General features: G+C 41.7%; 1 protein-coding gene across 4 annotated transcripts in view; it reads left to right on the plus strand.

The window, feature by feature from the left end:
* The window catches only part of GALNT3 (polypeptide N-acetylgalactosaminyltransferase 3), a 45,340-nt gene extending 24,035 nt beyond the window's left edge, over positions 1–21,305 (plus strand). For all 4 annotated transcript variants that reach the window (XM_075609180.1, XM_075609181.1, XM_075609182.1 and 1 more), the window contains exons 5-11: positions 1,633–1,867; positions 3,337–3,454; positions 14,396–14,596; positions 17,161–17,292; positions 19,517–19,618; positions 20,376–20,528; positions 20,933–21,305. In XM_075609180.1, coding sequence (XP_075465295.1) covers positions 1,633–1,867; positions 3,337–3,454; positions 14,396–14,596; positions 17,161–17,292; positions 19,517–19,618; positions 20,376–20,528; positions 20,933–21,055 — 1,064 coding nt within the window. In that variant the 3' untranslated portion in view covers positions 21,056–21,305. The remainder of the gene's footprint in view (positions 1–1,632; positions 1,868–3,336; positions 3,455–14,395; positions 14,597–17,160; positions 17,293–19,516; positions 19,619–20,375; positions 20,529–20,932) is intronic.
* Positions 21,306–21,559: the final 254 nt, after the last annotated feature.

Raw genomic sequence — 21,559 nt, forward strand, 5'->3', positions numbered from 1 at the left:
GAGTCAGTCAGTCACCCAAAGAGAAGCAGTTCCAGCCATCACATTAGTGGTGAGTTCATTAAATGTTTCACCAAATACAGCAGGCTAATTTTTAAGTTGATAATTTTGGATGGCCCTCGAATGATTTTATAAATATCAAAATGGCCCTTGGCAGAAAAAAGGTTCCCCACCCCTGCTCTAAGGTGTATTGAGGGCTGGCCACATGTAATTGGGTGGTGCATACCTGCTTGGAACAGGAGGGCCTGAGTCTCCCGCAGTGGTATGGGGGATAACAGGGCCAGGCTTCTCGGGTATATGCCTCCATTCTTTAGTGGTTGTGGTGCAGCGCCTCCATTCTCTGGCGAAACCTAGGGGATAGGTTGGAATCTTCCCAGAGAAAGCCCTGGTACCAGGGCGAGAGATTCCAATCTCTCACACACAGTCTTTATAAAAGCAGCAATGGTCTTCATTGTCCTTGCACAAGGATACAGCAACCCTTCATGCACAGCGGCACACAGCAGTTCATATACAGCAGTGCACGCCAAATATATAATTGCAGGCCTTTCCTCCTCTCCTCCAGGCTGTACCCTAGCAGGATGGGCTGGTTAGGGGCTTCAATATCCCAACCCCCACCACCAGGATATACTCTCTGGGTGAGGGTAGATCTCCCCCCTAACCCCCTCAGCAGGGTGAGGGGCATTGGACCACGCACTACAGTGCTATCAGCTCTAATCTGTATGGCTGAGTGTCCTTTCTCCTGTTTCCAGCACTCTCCACTCTCACAACTATCACATCTTTCTCTTCTCTGCAACAGACTGTCACAGACTCTCCTCCTCCCAGGCTGAACTCTCAGACTCAACTCCCACTCCCTCCAGACTGATACTCCAACAGAACTGACACAGACACACACAGGAGCAGCCAACTATATAGATACAGCCCTGATGTCAGCAGGACCTCCCCTCTGTCTCAGGCCTGCTACAGAGTCAGGGGCCTACCTCTATCACTCCAGGCAGGGCTTGGTGGGGGGAAAACCCATGATTGCTACTGGCGCCTGCCCTTACCAGGGCTTACCCCAGTAGGAGAAGGATTGGTAGCCCACTAATTGTTACAGGGGCTACATCTGCTTGCTAAGTCCTTTGCACTGCCTCTTTGGGAGTGATATACAATAGTTAAGAAAAATATCTGTAGTAGACCTAATATGAGTTGTTTGTATTGAAATTAGATAAACGTTAGTCATACCGCTAATAACTTTCAATTAAAAATGTTGCCCTGTTTTTGCTCATTATAATGAGGCTTGATACAAATGCAATATATAAAGACGCAACAGAACCAAAAGCAATATTTGTACTCCATTTTATGGAACTGTACATGATTATATTCCATTCCATATTTTTGTCCCTAATACTGGTAATATTGAAGGTTTTTATTTTAATGATGTTTCAAACTATCATTCTGAATTTATTGAGGCTGAAGCTTACTGAAAGGCTCATCATAATTACATATCTGAACTAAATACCAGTAATTATTGGTAATGGTTTCCACCAAACAAAGTCATAAATCTAACCTGAACACCTGATTTTTCTTATGAAGTTTAATGAGCACCTTTTCAAACCTTCGTCTCTGTTAATCTCTCCTTTCATCTTTTTTTGCTAGGTGAATGTTACTATGGTTGGCTAGAGCCTCTGTTGGCAAGAATTGCAGAAAACTACACTGCTGTTGTCAGCCCTGACATTTCAACCATAGATCTTAATACATTTGAATTCAGCAATCCTTCCCCTTATGGAAATAGTCATAACAGGGGGAATTTTGATTGGAGCCTGTCATTTGGTTGGGAGTCTCTTCCGAGTTCAGAAAACAGTAGAAGGAAAGATGAAACGTATCCTATAAAGTAAGGCATTACTAAGCTTGATAACTTATTTTTTAGAAGTACAAATGTAGCCAGCTCAGTGCTATCTTAAAGATGAGGAAAGATAGTGGATGTTGGAGATTTAGAAGCAAGGAGTTGGGATCATTTTCATATGCAAGAAGTTTGTACAAAAAGTCAGACTGACAACTTTGTTTTACAAATTAACTGTAAATGTGTAGTTGTTTGTTTTTTTTACTTTTACTACCATATCCAGGACATACTTGAAAACGAGAGGTAACTCTCAATGTATTACTTCCTGGTAAAACATTTTATAAATAAAATACATTTTGAGACACTGGCAACTAGTGTGACTTTCTAAAATGTGCCACTATATGCAGTTACTGCTTTCCTTATTCTTTATACTTATAAGTTTTTTTTATATATTTTTTGCAACAAAAAAGTTTATTCGACATAATAGTGCCTTTTGCTCCCTCTTCCATCAGAAGAATCATAACTGACAATGTTGATGTGTAGAATTTCAAGGACAAACAGGGATATGGAGTATTGCGTATATGAAATAAGTCTATGGGGCCTATGCAGAGAGGAACGGGCAAAAAAATCTCCAATGTGTTAAAATAGCAAAATTGTGGCGTTTTTATGACAGCTTATGCAGAAAGGGAAAAATGGCTATAAAGTATCCATGTGAAGTACTGGCGAGTGCTAATTTCGCCATTCCTGACAAATGTTCTTGCATTTGGCTACAAATGTAATCCGTGTGAGTTGAAGTTGCGCTCGCGAGTCTCGCGAGACGTGATTTGAAGTGGGCGGGCAATTTGTACATAACACTGCAGATTCCTGTCACAGCGCCTCACGGACGGCTTGTTTCTATTTACATACCACAGAAACGGATGCCCTTGGTGGGAGGGAGTGGGAAGGGTGAGGGGGGGGGGGGGGGGGCAGCAGGAATGCAGCATGAATAAGAGTGCCAATACAATATTATTGGCCCTTCGTTGCACTTATTCATAATTGCATTCCTGTCATTATTGGTGGGCGCAGGGTTGAAAGTTAGCAAACGTGTTTTGGTGACGTCAGTGGCAGAATCGTGTGTGACAGCAAGGGGAACCTGATGCCATGGATCGGGACGGCTACTGCCGTTTTTTCCTGGCGTACACTATTGCCGAGTTTAACGCACAGAATTACACCACGCATGGCGAGAATGTTACATTTTCGTTCCCTGCATATGGCGCAAATATCAACATGGCGATCGTGAACAAAAAAGCACTTTTCGCCACGACTTTGGCGGAATCCTGCTGCTTTGAAAATCTCCTGGCGAATACTGCAAAATTCGCCACGCCAATACACCTCTCTGCATACAGGAAGCTAATTATGCCGAATACATGCATAACGCCATGTATTCGCACCTCTCTGCATAGGCCCCTATATGTATTTATATAGCGTGCATCAACATCTAGTAGTAGTAGTAATATTATACATCTATTTTTTTTGTGTAGAACACCCACTTTTGCTGGCGGCCTTTTTTCAATTTCCAAGGAATATTTTTACCATATTGGAAGTTATGATGAACATATGGAAATCTGGGGTGGAGAAAATATAGAAATGTCGTTTAGAGTAAGTATGTTCAGACTATTCTTTTAAAATATTTTAGTAATCAAAGTTTTTAGAATTTGAAAATGGAGACAATTACTTTGTCATTTGAATATCTCAATTAAAAAAAACAAAAACAATTACTCATCGCAGGTTATTTAAACCTTTTGAATATTATCATGGATATTTGAAAACTATAATGCTGATGTTATAAAGTGTTTTTTTTTTTTTTCCTCTCTCCATGATTTGTATCTTTATATCTTCATCAGCAATCCTACTCCTTAAGAAAACGTTTGCAGGTTTTGTTGTGTGAAGGCTAGAGATCTAAATCAAGTGTGTCCGATTAACTTGGGGCCAAAATCAATACTTTTTCTAATAAAATCCATCTTTATATTTCATCTATCTTGTGATTTTTCTAGTGGACCAATTTTATATCTATCTCAAAATGTCTGATATAAAAGGATATATTGTGAAAAATTGTCGGTTTTATGTTTGCTACAAGTCTCCAGGGACGTAGCCTGGGCCCGCTCTCCTTTCTCCCCCTCCCCTGTTGGCGGCACATTGCGGGGCCTGAGATGCAGGAAGGAAGCACAGAGGGAAATCCCTTCCCCTGCAGGTGGGAGGGGCCTGGGTCAGGGGGCAGTGCCCTGAGTCAGTAGGAAGGACAGAGGGGAAATTCCTTTCTCTGCAGAGCCTCTGTAGGTGGGCGGGTCCTAGGTCAAGAGTTGGGGCCTCAAGGGGAGAGGGAGTAGAGCAGAGAGGCATGAGGGGGCACGCACATGTCTAGCTACGCCACTGCAAGTCCCTCATAATTCTACCCTTTAGCCAGAAAGTCAAAGCCAATGTTGCAATTCTAAGGTTGCGATTGCATTGGCGGTGCGTGCATTGCCAACAAAAGGCTGTACCTCTGAGGCAGACCATAGAGCATGCGACCGTGTGCGATTCTCGGCCAGACAAATCATTTTGTCTTTGCCGCGTGACGGCCGGTCACGTGCGCGGTTCAGCCAATGTGGGCGAAACGCACGTGACTTCACAGCCACGCTTCCCTGTCGTAGAAAAGAGATGTTTTACAACCCAACCAGGAGTGTAGCTATAGTCTGCGTGCTTGGGGGACCTGCTCAGAGCCGCCAGGGAGGAGAACTGGCACATTTGGCCCAGCTGTGTATCTGTTGATCACTTAAGTCAGGGCCCCCTTCCTCTTCTGGTCCCCTTATCAGCCACAGTGACAGCCTCAGTCAGTGTTCACAGCACAGCATCAAAGCTGGATCAGGAGCTGAGAGTGGCGACGGGTGGGGGGGGGGGGGAGAGAGAGGGCTTCAGGTTGCAAAGAGAGCAGGCAGCTGTGGCTAGGGGGAGGCTGGGAGTGGGGGTTGCACAGAGCAGGCAGCAGAGGTTGGGGGCGGAACTGAGGCAGAGAGCTGCCTGCCCCTGCTCTCTGTGACATCAGGGGGAGGAGTTACTACTGTGGGAAAGTAAGCTGTGTATTTGTGTGTCAGTTTGCTGTGTGTATTCATTTGCTCTGTGTGTCTGTCAGGGTGTCAGTATGCTGTGTGTAAATGTGTATGTTACACTTTGCTCTGTCAGTGTGCTATATGAGATTCAGTGTGCTGGGGGGGGGGGGGGAGGCGCAGATGGTGAAACTTGCCCCGGGTGCAAAAACACCAACTTACTTTCCTGATCACCCTGGCAGTGGGCACCTTTGGGTTAATCCCTTCTCACTCTAGGTAGGACAGGAAATAGACTTTTGCAGGTAGGCCATATAAGGCCCCTCCCTCTACCTGCACCTTAGTCTTTTTCCTGTCCTCACAGCTAGGAGTAGGATTTTTTATTTTCTAAAGGACTCACATAACTGCACCTTGTTGCAGCGATCCAGGGACCTCAACCTCTCTGCCCTGAAGCTCCAGTCGAAGCGCTCATGCGGGTGGCAAGACGGAGACCCCCCAGGAGTCGGGGGAACTCCCAGGTACCCGATACACATGCGGGGGGGGGAGGGGGAGCAGCTGCAGCCGCGAGTCGTCGTGTAGACGCATACTGAGGGCACAGGCATTTAAAAACGCCTCGGTAAAGAAACCCCAGGAACCCGGCACAAAAAGGAGGGGGTTAGCAGCTGCAGCCGCGAGCCGAAGGCTCAGTCACCGCAATAGCGTCTGGAACGCTGCGGTAATAGGAACAGCAAACGGGGGCGCGCGCGTCATGTTCCGGCCGGCGGATGCGTGCACAGACACGCATGCGTGCACGAGGTGTGACGTCAGAGGAGCGACACAGACACTGTGTGTTTCTGAGGAGAAAACTGCAGCATGGAACGCTCTGCAGGGAGAAGCCAAGTGCTGGATATGGATGCTAAGATGGAGACTCCTAAAGGTTCAGTTCCCAAGACTAGGTGAGTCCTTAGTTTTAGTACTACATGGGAAGATAGAGGATCTATATACATTAGGGTGTATACTTAGTATTTATTTTGTTTTTATTAAAATAGCTCGGTGGTTACCCTCCCAGAAGCAGAATCTTCAAAGGGTACTGGGGAGTCCCTGCAACATAAGAGGAAAGTTACTAAGAAAACTAGATGTTGCGCTGCGTGCGAGAAACCAGCTCTGATGGGAAAGAAGCTGTGTGAAGATTGTCTTAAGGCAGCAGCAGGGGATTCCAACGAACAAATGAGCACTTTCCTTGTACTAATGAAGGAGGCAGTTAAACAGTGTAGATGCGGCTGTTCAGCAAGCAGTTAACCCTGCGCAAAAAAGATCAAGATCCCAAACCAGTCTGGATAAGGGAAAAGGTTTTTCATCAGACGAATCTGACATAGAATGTTTTCATGTGTCAGAGGGTGAATTGGATTCATCAGATCAGGATATTCAGGAGGAGGAATCTGAATTTGATGTAGAAATGGTGGATCCACTCATCAAAGCCATGAGACAGCCTTTAGAATTAGAAGATACTGAGGAATTGACCCACAAGAAAGATAAACTCTTTGGGTCAAGACAGAGAAAAAGTAGAGTTTTTCCTATACATCAGGTGATCAAGGACCTCATTCAAGCAGAACTGGCGCGACCAGACGCTACAGTATTTACACCTAAAAGATTTGGGAAGATGTATCCATTTCCACAAGATGAGGTCAAATTTTGGGATATCAGCCCAAAGGTGGATACTGCTATATCCAGAATAGTAAAAAAGACCACAATCTGAATAGAAGAATCTGCATCATTAATGGACACTATGGATAGGAAGATGGATTACGTATTGAAAAAAGCATACGTCGCAGCAGGAACAGCCTGAAAACCAGCCATAGCAACTACATAGGCAGCAAGGGCTATGCGTGTTTGGATTGCCAACATAGAAGAGGCACTAGACACGGGTGTAAAAAGAAGTTCTATCCTGAAGGCGCTGTCTGAAGTAAAAGGGGTGACAGACTACATAGCAGGAGCTTCTTTGGATGCAGTCAAATTAGCAGCTAAATCTATGGCTTTAGCGGTATCCGCAAGAAGGGCATTATGGCTCAGACAATGGATGGCGGACACAGCGTCAAAGAATAGCTTATGCGGATTACCGTTTGAAGGTGAATTCCTGTTCGGCAACAAACTGGATACTATAATAACAAAAGCATCAGGAGGTAAGAGTACTTTTTTTGCCCCAGGAAAACAGGATCAGAAGATTCGGTTTCCAGCAGTCTAATAGAAATCAGTATAGGGAGGCAAAAACATATAGACCTGGCAGATCGTTTCCAAGGCAAACAACATGGAGAGGCGGTCAGAACCGGCTTTTTTCGAGGCGCCAGAGGAAGAGGATCATTTGCCAAGAACAAATTCACATGAAGGTCAAAGGGCCCAGCAGTTGCCAATAGGAGGAAGACTGACGCAGTTTTCTGCAACATGGGCCCAAACAATACAGGACAATTGGGGATTAGAAACCATTCGTCGGGGGTTCAGTATAGAGTTCAAAGAAATGCCAAGAAGAAATATAGGCCTAACATGGGTACAGTACAAGGCAAAAAGAAGGCAAATGAATGCCGTTTTAAAAAAGATATTACAAGCAGAAGTAATAACGAAGGTACCTCAGGAAGACAGAAAAGTTATTACAAGCAGAAGTAATAACGAAGGTACCTCAGGAAGACAGAGGAAGTGGAATTCCAGAATATTTCTAGTACAAAAACCTTCAGGAGATTACAGAGCAATCCTAGACCTAAGAAAGGTAAATTCATTCTTGAAAATAAGAAAATTCAAGATGGTATCATTGAACCTGATCATTCAGGAGGTACAACCAGGACACTGGATGGTGTCTATAGACTTAAGGGACGCTTATTTACATGTGCCCATATCAAAGGGACACCAAAGATTTCTAAGGTTCGCAGTGAACCAACATCATTATCAGTACACAGCACTGCCATTCGGTCTGGCAACCTCTCCAAGGACATTTACAAAAGTTCTAGCCCCATTAGTGGCAGAAATGAGAAAAAGAGGGGTAGAAATATACCCATACCTGGACGACATCTTGGTAAAATCAAAAAGTTGGGAGAAACTAGAACAAGACCAGGAGATGGTCATAACCTTCTTGAAACAACATGGTTGGTTAATAAACAGAGACAAGAGTCACCTAATACCCACTCAACTACTAAGGTTTTTGGGGGTGGAATTCGACACGGCAAAAGGAGAGGTGAGGTTGCCAGGCACAAAGAGACAAGACATAGCAATGCAAACGAAGAAACTCAGGAAAGCAACCAGAACTTCAGCAGAAGAATGCATGAAGCTTCTAGGAAAATTCGCTTCAACACTAAGCGTCATAAAATGGGCAGCGCTTCATATGAGACAGTTACAAAACAATTTTTTACAACAATGCAACGGGAACCACAAAAATACAAGACAAAGTATCTGGTTACACCCACACACAAAAGAGGAATTAAAGTGGTGGGAAGATACCCGAAACCTGGGGAAAGGACGAACACTACACCCAGTAAAGTGGGAAAGAATCACAACAGATGCAAGCAACGCAGGTTGGGTTGCCCAAATGGGAGAAACACTGGTGCAAGGAACCTGGACAAACCAGGAAAAGCATCTTCCATCAAATCTGCTGGAACTAAAAGCCGTACAAAGGGCCCTGGAAGCTTTCCAAGACCAAATAAAAGATGGCAATATAAAGATAAAATCTGACAACAGGTCGGCTGTAAAGTATATAGCCAAACAAGGGGGAACCAGGAGCAGAAAGCTGATGAAACTCACAACAGAAATCCTCTCTTGGGCAGAGGCCCACTTATCAGAAATTACAGCCGTACACATCCCAGGACTGGAAAATGTCACAGCAGACTTTCTAAGTCGCAACATTATACACCCAGGAGAATGGGCATTAGACCCACAGGGGTTTCAAGAGCTGGTAGAGCGATGGGGTCAGCCACACATGGATCTCATGGCGACACATCAGAACCGCAAGGTAAAGAACTACTGTGCAAGGCAGTTCCATCCAAGCGCAAAAAGCACAGATGCTCTCAGCTGCAAATGGGATTTCAAGTTGGCATACCTGTTCCCTCCAATTCCCCTAATTCCGAAAACAATCAGGAAAATCAGGGAAGACCAAGCGGAAGTGATATTGGTAGCACCATTCTGGCCAAGAAGGTCTTGGTTCACACACTTGGTAAATATGGCAGTGGATACACCATGGCTCATACCAGATCGCAAAGGACTGATGCGACAGGGTCCAATATGTCATCCGAACACCAAACAATGGGCCTTGACGGCATGGCGATTGAGCGGGAAACATTGAGACTCAAAGGTTGTTCAGACAAAACAATCCAGACCCTATTACACGCAAGAAAGGGATCCACATCAAAAGTATACCATATAATCTGGCTTTGTTTCCGGGATTGGTGCACAAAAGAAAAACAAAATTTCTTCTCGCCAAGAATTGTGACAATAGTGGAGTTCTTGCAAAAGGGATTTCAGAAAGGTCTCAGCCTCAGCTCCTTGAAAGTACAGGTGTCTGCACTATCAGCCTTATTGGAAAGAAATTTGGCAATGGAAAGATTAATCATCCGTTTTTTACAGACAGTCAAAAGACTAAGACCTCAAATCAAAAACAGAGTACCGACATGGGATTTGTCACTAGTATTAGATGTATTAACGGCACCTCCGTTTGAACCTATACAAGAGATAGGTTTAAGATGGTTATCATGGAAGATGGCGTTCTTAATCGCAATCACCTCAGCAACGAGAGTGGGAGAACTACAGGCACCATCAGCCAAGGAACCATTCCTAGTCATACATCAAGACAAGGCAGTTCTCAGACCAGTGCATCAATTCCTGCCAAAGGTCGTATCACAGTTCCATATGTATCAGGAAATCGTGATCCCGTCATTCTGTCCAGATCCAAAGAACAAGAAAGAGAGATTACACAAACCAGATGTTGTGAGATGCTTAAAAGTATACATGGAAAGGATGCGAGATGTCAGAAAATCAGACAGACTATTCATCATACCACAGGGACCAAAGAAGGGTCAAGCAGCATCTAAGACAACAATTTCCCAGTGGATAGTGTCTTATATTAAAAAAGCTTATGAGAGCAAAGGACAAGATAAACCTTTGAACATTAAAGCTCATTCTACAAGGGACATGTATACATCATGGGCATTTAAAGCCCAAGCTACACCAGGACAGATATGCAAAGCAGCGGTCTGCTCCTCATTCAATACATTCTTGAAATACTACAGACTAGACATACAATCATCAGCTGACGCAAGCTTTGGGCGTAGAGTTCTACAATCTGTGGTGCAATAAAGTGTAAAGTGAATTAATAAAGATCAAACTGATAAAGGCATTAACTGGTGGTTTATTTCTTATGTATCCCTCCCTAAAATTGTCACTGCTGGGGTATGTCTCAAAGGTTCCCACTGCCAGGGTGATCAGGAAAGGAGAAAATTTAAAACAACTTACCGTAATTATCTTTTACTGGAACCATGGCAGTGGGCACATAGTTACCCTCCCTGTGAAATGTCTAATGCCTATGTGCCCACTGCCATGGTTCCAGTAAAAGATAATTACGGTAAGTTGTTTTAAATTTTCTCCTTTCCTGCGATTTACGCATATTTACATTATCAGACGCCTCAACAGCAGCTCGGTCAGGCCTCCATGCCTCAGACGCACAGTTAGAACCCCCCCCCCCCCGCTCATCTGCTGCTCCCTCACCCTTCCCCGCTCCCCATCCTCCCAGTAAGACCCCCTCATCCTCACTATTGCAGTGTGCTTGTGTTGGGGGTGATCGTGTGTGTGTGTGTGTGTGTGTGTGGGTGGGGGGGAGGAGGTTATTGTAGTGTGTGTGTCTGTGTGTGTGTGTGTTGTGGGGGGGAATTGTATGTGTTTGGGCTCAGGGGGGAGGAGGAAATGAATGTGAGGATGGGATTGAGAGAGCTGGGTTGAGTGTGAAGGGGGGGAGGGGGAGGTTTATTGAGTGATAGCGGAGTGGGGGGAGTGTGAGAGTAAAAAGGTGGTAGTAAGATAGGGGGTCTAATAGGGGGAGAGAAATACACGAGGAGAGTGAGGTGGTGTAAAAGAGGGTGGAAGGGGGGGGCGCGCAGGACCACCAATACGCTTGGGGGCTCGATGGAAACCCCTGAATCTGTGGAATATGTTTACTCATAATGGTTCCCTGAAAAAAATGTTGTCTGGGGGCCCGCGCATGTCTAGCTGCTCCACTGAAAGCAACGTTGTGGAGATGTACACTCTGCACCTTCCATCACATTCTTCTGTTCTGTAATTTATGATGTATTTAATGTTTGCTTCTGTATAAAGTGTTGCCAATTTTAAACATTCTTCTGACTTTGTAATTGAGACGGTGAAATGCAATAATAGCAATTACGTTTGTTTTGAATTCTGTGAGCTGTGTCAAGCTGGCTGCCTTAATATAACCCTCTGCAATACTTGTCACAGATAATTCTATTTGAACTCTATGGCAATCAATTTTTCTGCATTAGAGAAATGATAGTTAACCCTAAGATGATGTCTAGAAAGTTTTAAATACACATGGTTTATTTTATAGGCCAACCCATTGTGTGAACTGTTTGATTGGAAGAGGTAACTTTATGAAGTTATGCTTAATAATATGGTTGCATCTAATGAGATACCGCTATACTCTGAGCCAGTAGTTTTCAACCTTTTTTTTCACTGGGGGCAACCCTAAACACTGCTCCGTTGCTGAGGCACTCCTACAACAGGACCAGGTCACAAAAAACATAACAGAGAGAGGGTCGGGGGGCAGGGGAGTCAGGAGGGGAAAAGGGAATCAGGGGGGCAAGGGAGTCACAGAAAACACATAAACGCATAAACACAACAGGGCAATGACAGAAAACAAACACCCACCCAAAAGAGAACAAATACACACAGGGCAGAGAGACAGCCTCACCTCTCTCCGGTCCATTCTGCTTCCTGCTCCTCTGCATGGCCACACCCTGCCGGCTACTGACACCTCACAGATTGGCTGCATTACCCAGCAGCAGCCAATCCGAATAGAGGAAACTACCCAGCCCCCTAGCACCAGCCCTGCTATCTCTCTGCTCTGGGAGATCGGGATAATCCAGCAGAACCCTTTTCATGCGCTCATGGAACCCCAGGGTGCCGTGGAACCCCGGTTGGGAAACACTGCTGAGCATTGGAATGGTAACTTGTCAGCAGTTTCACTACAGTACAAAAGGAAAACAAGAAAAAACACAAAAGCGCACCAAGATGAGAGATAGATATTGTATTAGCAACAAATAATAAAATTAGTAACTTACATATAAAATTTCTTTAATAATCCCCGATTCTGGTGTCTATCACAGGAGTAGGGCATCACATAGGAAGTATGAAGGGTAATCTCAGTTCTGAGAGATCAGACCCGCGCGCTGGGGCTGTCTCTGTTCACTCTCCTGTCCTCCACGTGTGGTAGCGTGGTGCAGAGTGTAGCACACATGTGCAGGAACCGGGGCCTTCAATAGGTGTCCTTAGGATGCCTGTCCGTTTTTGATAGCATAGAAACGATCGGAAATAAGCAGGAACGGTACACTTGAGTGTGTACTGGTGGTGGGTAGTAAAACCGCCAGCCACAACAGTCGACTGTTGTGGCTGGCGGTTTTACTACCCACCACCAGTACACACTCAAGTGTACCTAATTGTATTATTTGTTGCTAATACAATATCTATCTCTCATCTTGGTGCGCTTTTGTGTTTTTTCTTGTTTTGCTGATATTGGTATCACCATCGGGGTTCCGGTGGAGACCACATTTGGAGGTGGGGGAGACACCTCATAAACACAGAAGCAGCAAAAGAACTGAGAGGGACCAACACTCCAAGTTTAAAGAGCCAGAGCGCGGACTGAACTTTTCATCACAGTACAAAAGGAACTTGTACAAATCATGGCTACCATTCCTTACGGATTTAAAACATAAAGAATGAACATAAAGGACTATAATGGAAAACTTTTTTTCAAACCTAATATAGCCAAGCCACAGTTGATCCCAGTTCTATAATTGCAAGACTTCTTGCACTTCTATATAATTATAACCAGTAGGGACATGTCAAGTATGAACCCAACATAAGCCAGATGTACCTACTGGAATTGTACAGCCTACATACATTACCCTTCTCCAGGGCTGGAAGATCAGTAGGAAACCTCCTTAGTCTGGCCTAAGAGGAGGCAGGATTCACCTAACATAATACTTTTTGTATCTATTGATTTTTAACAGAAATAAGAAACACTTAAAGCCATACTAATTATTAGTTGCACATCTCAGTGGCTTACAAGTGATCGTGTTAAGCCTCTCTTAAATGTTGACCAAAAGGAGCCTCCTCTATAAAACAGATGTCGTGCACTTAATGCTCTTTTTGTGCATGCCAGATAAAACCTGCTGCCATGGTCCTGTTATCCTGGTGCAGAGGGCATACCATTAGATTTCAATTCTCCACAGATTGCAATTTCTCCACACCACGTCTGAACATAAACACAAGGAATATTAAAGCAGCAATACTACATTCTTATTTGTATATGTAAAGCATGTGGCAATGTATAATGGTACTGTACATTCTTACCTAAGCTGGCAATCGTTTGGTGCTTCCGTTATAAATCTGTACAAATTGTTATGGTGTTACTAACATAATGGCTGCTTCAGTCAGTGTAACTCAGAAGCTACAATGTATCCTTGATGTTACCGTGGCAATATATCTATTGTTACAGTTTACAGCTCAAAGCTCTGGTAATATTGGCAACAAATTATTACAAACCGGGAAGTGTTGCAAAGATCTTGCACTGCTGGGGAGGTGGGCTAAAACCTGCTATAGAAATCAAAGGATGGTTTAAAGAATTTTAAAATTAAACTCAACTTAATATAATGCGCATCTTTTGATTTTCTATAGCTTGTTTTGGCACACCTCCCCAAGATCTTTGTAACACTTTCCTCTTTGTGATAACTTGTTGCCAATATTCCCAGCAAACATTTTGCGCATACACTACCGGCTACTCGTGTACATGCACGATCGGTACTTGCCGGCTGCTAGTGCGCATGCGTGACCGGCGTGTGGAGAGCGGGGCCCCAAGAGCCTGGGCTATAGCTACGACCTGACAATAGATAATGTTACATTGTTAAAATAAGAATACATTGTAGCTGCTGAGTTGCATTGGCTGAAGAATTGATTTGAAACTGAAAGGCAGCCATTTAGTGAACCCTGGGAAACAGAATTTTGCTGATCAATCACGGGAGAACCGATCGGCATTTTAGGTAATTTGTTTTCAATCAAAGTAATCCTTGGATTGCCTCTTTAAAACACATTAATATAGCATTGAGTTGAATAATAAAAAAATGGTGTAAGTATTCTCAAATACTACAGAACTGATTTAAAAAAAATAAAAAACACAAGATTTCATGTTTTGCTGCTTTAAGCATGCTGTGTCTGTATGTTTCAGGAGTCTCATTTAATTAATCTATGGCAAATCAATAATTTCTTCCTATTAACAAACTAGGTGTGGCAGTGTGGTGGACAGTTGGAGATACTGCCTTGTGCTGTAGTTGGCCATGTATTTCGCAGCAAGAGTCCTCATACCTTTCCTAAAGGTACGCAGGTGATTGTTCGAAACCAAGTGCGCCTGGCAGAAGTTTGGATGGATGACTATAAAGAAATATTTTATCGGAGAAATAGAGAAGCAGCAAATATTTTTCGACAGGTGAGTATCTGTGCTGGAAAAAGCCTGCTTGCTTGTTCTGTATGGTTTGGAAATTCAAGGATAGTGGACAGAAAAAGGAATGGTGGATTTTAAATAATCCAGAGAAATAGATCATTATAAATATAATTTTATGCTGGTATTTTTCTGCATCGGAGGAACCAGCAGAGAAGTGATCAATAGCCATGATTTGTTATATGTTGTAGTTGTATGTTACATCAGGGGTGCGCCCCCCTGCTTGCTCTCTTCCCCGCTCCCCCCTTACCTTTTCTCTGGCGTTTTCTGACGTCCCAGTTATGACGTCGCATTGTCATGGCGTCATTTGACGCCATGGTAATGCGTCGCCAGAAGCCGCCAGAGACAAGGTAAGCGACATACAGAGGCCTTGCGTGCTCCCTCTGCATTTAATTTAAATGCTTTGGGGAAGAGCGTGGTGCCTCTGTAAGCGCCGCCCCCACCCCCCCCCCCCTTTCCCCCTAGAAAACATTGCACACCCCTGGGTTACATAACCATGGCGTGATCATTAAAATGGAACCACTACCGCAGTGTTGGGAAACCTAACCTAGCGGGATAGCCACACATGTGGTCCTCATGGAAAGCTTCATGTGTCACTTTACTGGAGTTAATACTTTATGGCTCTTTTTTTTTTTTTTTTATTTTGAATCCAAACCTACATAGCATATGAGTATTTAAGAGCACAATTGCCTACCCTTATTTCGACATTTAAAAACATTAAGGGGCCATATTTGCGGTGCCACAAAACACCTTTCAGCACTGGAAGATAACCTATGGATCAGTTCAAGTGAATGGGCTTTTTAAAGTGTCTTACAGAGCTAAAAGTATCTTATTGCTAGCACGGCTTGCTAAATATGTTCCTTAATGTCAAAGCATAACATTTAAATGTTGCAAAAGGGATTGCAGATTGCCCTCTTGGGGCCTGAAGGTTGCCCACCAGTATACTAGAAACTAGTATTGGTGTCTAAACACTCATGAGTGTCATTGAGTCTCCCAGACTTGATAAATAATATTCATTTTCCAAAATTAAAAAAGGTTTAATGTAGTCTATTGAAGGTTAACCTTCCCCAAGTATGTTTTTAAAATCCTTTCACTACTATAGCCTCTACTGAATAGTTACACTCTTCATCCACTACCCTTTGCAGAAAACACTCGCATCCCCTTAATGCTGCTGTTCTCTTCATTTAAAGTATGATCTCTTTGTTATAATGGAAAGTGCTTTTCTTTCTGGAAAGTACTCATCCGCTTGATTCACTTTGATGCATTTTGTCAACAAAATAAATATATTGAAATCAATGAAATCATGTCAAGGACAAGGCCAGATTTCACTTGGCAAACGATAAGGGCGCAAATTTCATCCAGTATGTGAAATAAAATATAAAACAATATATAGTGCAACACTGTGTATAAGAATAAAACAATGCAAAATAATCTTTGAATTTTACACTCACGTGTTCCACGTGATAAACAGGCAGGTGGGTATTAAAGAGTAACAAACTCTGAATTCGTCCAGATAAATGCTATCACAGGTGATGTCTCAGACGATCCATAGGAGAGATAGAGGGAGGGAAACCCCACCTACAAGAAAAAAAAAAGCAAATATAGTGTAAATTGCTTTAATAAATATAAAACACAAAGAAATGCACTTACATAGGTGTCTTTGTGGTAGGCATCCAGACCCCCAGGGTCACAACACAGAAACAAGCAGATGACACTCCCCAAAAAAACAGCTTTAGACCTAGTCACTTGGCTGAATAGTGTAATCCACAGGCTGTGAATGAATGCCCCCCAAAGTCTTAGTACTGCACGACTCTGCCCTACGCGTTTCAACTGTCCGTCTTCCTCAGGGGCTCATCCCTGAAGCTGTTTTTTGGGACTGTCATCTGCTTGTTTCTGTGTTGTGCCCCTGGGGTCTGGATGCCTACCACAAAGACACCTATGTAAGTGCATTTCTTTGTGTTTAATATTTATTAAAGCAATTTATACTATATTTGCTTTTTTTTTATTGTATGTGGGGTTTCCCTCCCTCTATCTCTCCTATGGATCATCTGAGACATCACCTGTGATAGCATTTATCTGGAAGAATTCAGAGTTCGTTACTCTTTAATATCCACCTGCCTATGACGTGGAACACGTGAGTGTAAAATTCAAAGATTATTTTGCACTGTTTTATTCTGATATACAGTGTTGCACTATATATTGTTTTATATTTTATTTCATCTTCTGAATGAAATTTGCGCCCTTATCGTTTTTCATCGTTTGCTATTTGGACTCGGATTGAGTCCTACCCTGGGAGCTGCACTTTCATCTAAGGAGAGTATAACATTTCTCTTATCACCTTCACTTTGAGTAGTGTTATTTGCGCTTGCACCTTTTCTTCACAGATTTCACTTCGAAATAAATCTATTGTTTAAAGCGATTTTGTTACTGTAAAGAATTGTGGAAATGTATATTTGTGTTGCACTATATATCTGTTTAACAAAATTAGGTTATAGAATCAATTCAACTGTCACATTTTTTTTGGAAAATGTATTTTCTTTACCCTTTGGCAGAAATCCTTTGGAGATTTGTCCAAGCGACTGGATTTGAGGCAACGCCTTCAGTGTAAAAACTTTACTTGGTATCTGAATAATATTTATCCTGAGATATATGTGCCGGACTTAAATCCTTTGATATTTGGTGATGTAAGTCCCGAAACGTTATTTTCATTCTGTTTGATCCAACTGATTGTGTTTTCAAACCACTTTAATGTTTCTTTAATGTTTATTGTGGTTACTCTTGGTAATCAAAGTATCCATCATTTTGAAGGGGAGTATATTTCAGACATCAATATGTCCTACAGAGAACCGTTTTTTAGTCCTTGCTTAGTGTTCCTCTGTTACTGTTCTTGCTCCTGCTGTTGGTTTGGTGTAATTTTGAATGGGGTGTGTTTAAGGAGAACAAATAACCCCCAAGAAAAGAGGTTCACTTAAGGGCACTCAGACTGATGATACTTAACTTCTATTAATATAAAAAGGACGATGAAGAGAACAACATTTAAACAATTAGGAAGTAGTGCGTGTAGCAGAGTGAGCCCAGGAGTTCAGATGGCGCAGAGAGAGATTTGGTACTGTACATATCCGCTACGAGCAAGTTTTGAGTAGGTAGTGGGGATTTCAAAGCTAGCACTAGGGATAGTCGGCATAATTGGCACTGCAATATCTTAAATACAGCTATGTTCTACATTATAGGCAACTATCATCTTTACACCTAGTGATTATCACCAAGTATTTATTAATCACTGACATTCACATGTTCCTAGGAACTCCATGGATCTAGCCAGCACTTATCATTTATCAATTGACTGTTTTACTATACAGTAGTAGTCCTTTTCTCAAGGTCCACCGACATCAGTCTATGTTTATATGTATGATCATGGACTGATCATTCATTGTGCACTATCCTTACCTGCCTTAATCTGCTGAGATTAGTTACTTATTAGCTCTTAGCAACGGGAAAATGGATGTTGGAATATTAGTTTATATACAGTAACTTTGAAGAGATTGAACCTGATTTTTCTAATCTTACAGTTTTTTGCATCAGAATACCCATCTACTGTTAGCCCATAGGCACCACTACTTCTGTATATCATTGATATTGGGGTGTAGGAAAATTTGCTATTTATCTATGGACAAAATAGACTAATCCCTGTTTGCACTTAAAACTCACCTGTTCTTATCCTTTTGAGATCTTTTCCTGACTACTGTCCCCTGTTAATGAAGTGAGGAAGTACAAGGGTTATGAGACACATGCTATTATGATTTGGGAATCCACCCAGTATACTTATCTGGGTCCAAACCGTCAATTACTTACCTCTCATTCATTTTATTGTGTTTTAAATAATTTATTACCTGGTAATTGTTAAATGTTCTGTTCATCGTCCTTTTTTTTATTTTTTTTATTCAATAGTAAGAAAAGTTAATTTTCATTATTATTGGTCTGAGTGCCTTTAAGTGAACCTCTTGGTTTGTGTGTTCTCGTTACCCCTCCCACCCCCCGTTCCAATTTACACTTTATTCACATTTTGGCACCACTCCTCCATTTTGGTATCGTTACCAGACTGGATAAAACCATTTTCGTTTTGTTTCATACTCCAATGACCTTTGTATAATTGGTCTCACAGGTTTCTTCTAGTGAGTAGCGCTGTTTGTAATTGTAAATATTGCTGTTGTTTTTGGTTGTGACGAACGAGGAGTTGCAGTGCACAGCTAATATAATGGGAGGTATACACTTTTTGCTTGTGGAGTTGTCACTTTTTTTTTTTTTTTTTCCCTTGCCTTTTTCCAACAGCACAAATATCAGTGTGAGATGGCCAAAACCTTTCTGGCAAACAGATCTGTATCACATTTGTTGATTACCTTTCTTGTGTGCTTGATGCAGCCATAAAGGGGTAAAAACATATATTTTTTAACATATTTACTAAGCAGTGCTATGTCATAAAACACATTCCAGTGCCGGAAAACATCTTGCAGCCTATTCATTTGAATGTGCCATGTGGTGTATTCTGGTGGGTAATTATTCTTATGGAATGGCACCAGTTGGTAAATATGGGCCATAACTTGCATATGTACCTCTCTGAAGTTTGATAAACCTTAGTGTTGATCAAATCAATCATTTTCCAATAATCAACATTAAAGAAGATCTATAAATTTAAGTATGCAATTCATTACAGACCTATGTGACGTGTTTAATGCAAAAGCAAGTTGCTTGCAGGGTGTTCTTATTGTAGATATTTAATTAAACCGAAGTGCTGTCAGATGAACCTCCTGCACTCACTCTGTGCCATTTCCTAATAAGATCATAGTGGTGTGGAATAGAATTGCATACAAAAATGTCTAATTTTGCACTTGGCTTCTTTATTTTTTTAAGATACAAAATGTAGGCAAACAGATGTGTCTGGATGTTGGAGATGATAATCGTGGTGACAAACCTCTAATCATGTATAGTTGTCATGGACTTGGAGGAAACCAGGTAAAGATTTAATATCTACTGCTGATACTTTACACCCCATACATAAACTTTGGCCCCTTGCAGACGCACTTACCAGAACACCCCCTTACTGTCTCTGTACGTTCTTCCTACCTAACAATTAGATTGAAAGCACTAAAGAGATGGGACTCCTTTTTCTAAATGTTACTTTTATGTCTGAAGCACTTCTTCCCATTTTGTTATTTATACTTTTTTGTTATTTATACGATTGTCACGTGTATTACTGTTGTGAAGCGCTATGTACATTAATGGCAATGTATGAATAAAGACATACATACGTTTCCATATCTAGTGTAGAATTTGTAAAAAGTTTAAAAAATACTTTAAAAATGTAATTTCTCGATAAAGAAATTGAAGGCATATTTGTGTTATAGGCTTAAATAATTACAATTTTTAAATTCTTTAACATTTTATTAAGAAATCAGAGGCCGACATTCTCATGGCCCCCAATGGTGCTGCCTAAACATCCATATTAGTTTTTGATGGTGTCTAAAAGAGAGGAGGAGGTAGATCTGAGCCATGTTCTAACATGACATTGGAGCCGCAAAGTCTGTAGTTCTCTGGTGCCACAAACCTTCAAGTACTGAAATGCTTGAAAGAGCAGGACAATTCCAGCAGCACTGCTATCTGTATAATTTACAATGAAGTAATAAGTTCAATAACAAAAAAATGTTTAGAGCCCTAAGATTTTATCATCCTATTATATGTATGCTGAGTTCTGAATTTTCTCTTTCTGTAGTATTTTGAATATTCGACAAGCCATGAAATTCGACATAATGTTCAAAAGGAAATGTGTCTTCGGCCTTCTCATGGGCCAGCACTTCTTAAACAGTGTAGCTACAAAGGAAAAGACACATCCCCCCTTGATGAAGAGAAATGGGAGCTGCAAAAGGTATGCTGGGTATAGTGTGTTTAATGTATTAGCAATGCAAAACTGTGTAACCGGCAGATAATCATTTTTCATAAATAACACCATCTTAAAAACAAAGATCTCTATTTTGTTGAAAAATAAATTAATATTCTTCATTTGAACATTAAGATGTAATATATCATACTGTACCAAGCACATAGGAAAGAATTGCATGAAAAGACTAGGACAATTGCTCAGAACCTACCAATGTCTGGAATCCCTTGATTATTGCTGGCTTCATTCCAAACCAGAGCACCACAGGCTTATTAGACACTACTTATATGTTCCAGAGCAGTTGCATTTGGAAACCACACATCTACAATTGGAATAATATGCGAGTGCAAGAATAACATGATTCCCACTCTAACATCTCTTATTTTTCACAGGAGCAACTGCTGTTCAATACAGCGTTAAAACTGTGCCTTACAGCGAATGGCGAAAATCCCAACCTTGTACCATGTGACCCTTCTGATCCATTCCAGCAATGGGTGTTTCGGCAAAGTGACTAAATATGCAACCAGGGAAATGTTATCTTTAAACTGTGATCAGAATACACTGTAGTGTTTTATGCAATAGTAGCTGACAACAATGATGTTGGGTACATAAAAAAAAACAATACTCTTCTGTTACAAAAAAAGAAAAAACTCTAAACATAGTAAACTAAAAATGCCAAAGAATGTTTAAAAAAAAAAAAAAATCCATGTTTACAATATAGTTAATATGAGGGGTGTTTGGGAGGATTAACCAAAGGTTTGCCATGATTAAGTGGAGAACTGTTATCAAAGGTATATTCAGAGGTTTGCACAATTCTTCTGAGAAAATAACAAAGTAGAAGCATGTATACCTGTTAGTATAACAGACTCTCCTCCTTTTTTGGTATACTTTTATTTTTTTAAATATTTTTGTACAATCCACAAAAACCTAATCAACTGCCATGTCCTTCATCCATACCAAATAGGCCTTAAATGTTTTATACTATTTATATGTGTATCTTTGCTACACAGCTAATTATT

This window comes from Ascaphus truei, chromosome 7 (assembly GCF_040206685.1).
Source record: "Ascaphus truei isolate aAscTru1 chromosome 7, aAscTru1.hap1, whole genome shotgun sequence".
In the NCBI taxonomy this organism is placed as follows: domain Eukaryota; kingdom Metazoa; phylum Chordata; class Amphibia; order Anura; family Ascaphidae; genus Ascaphus; species Ascaphus truei.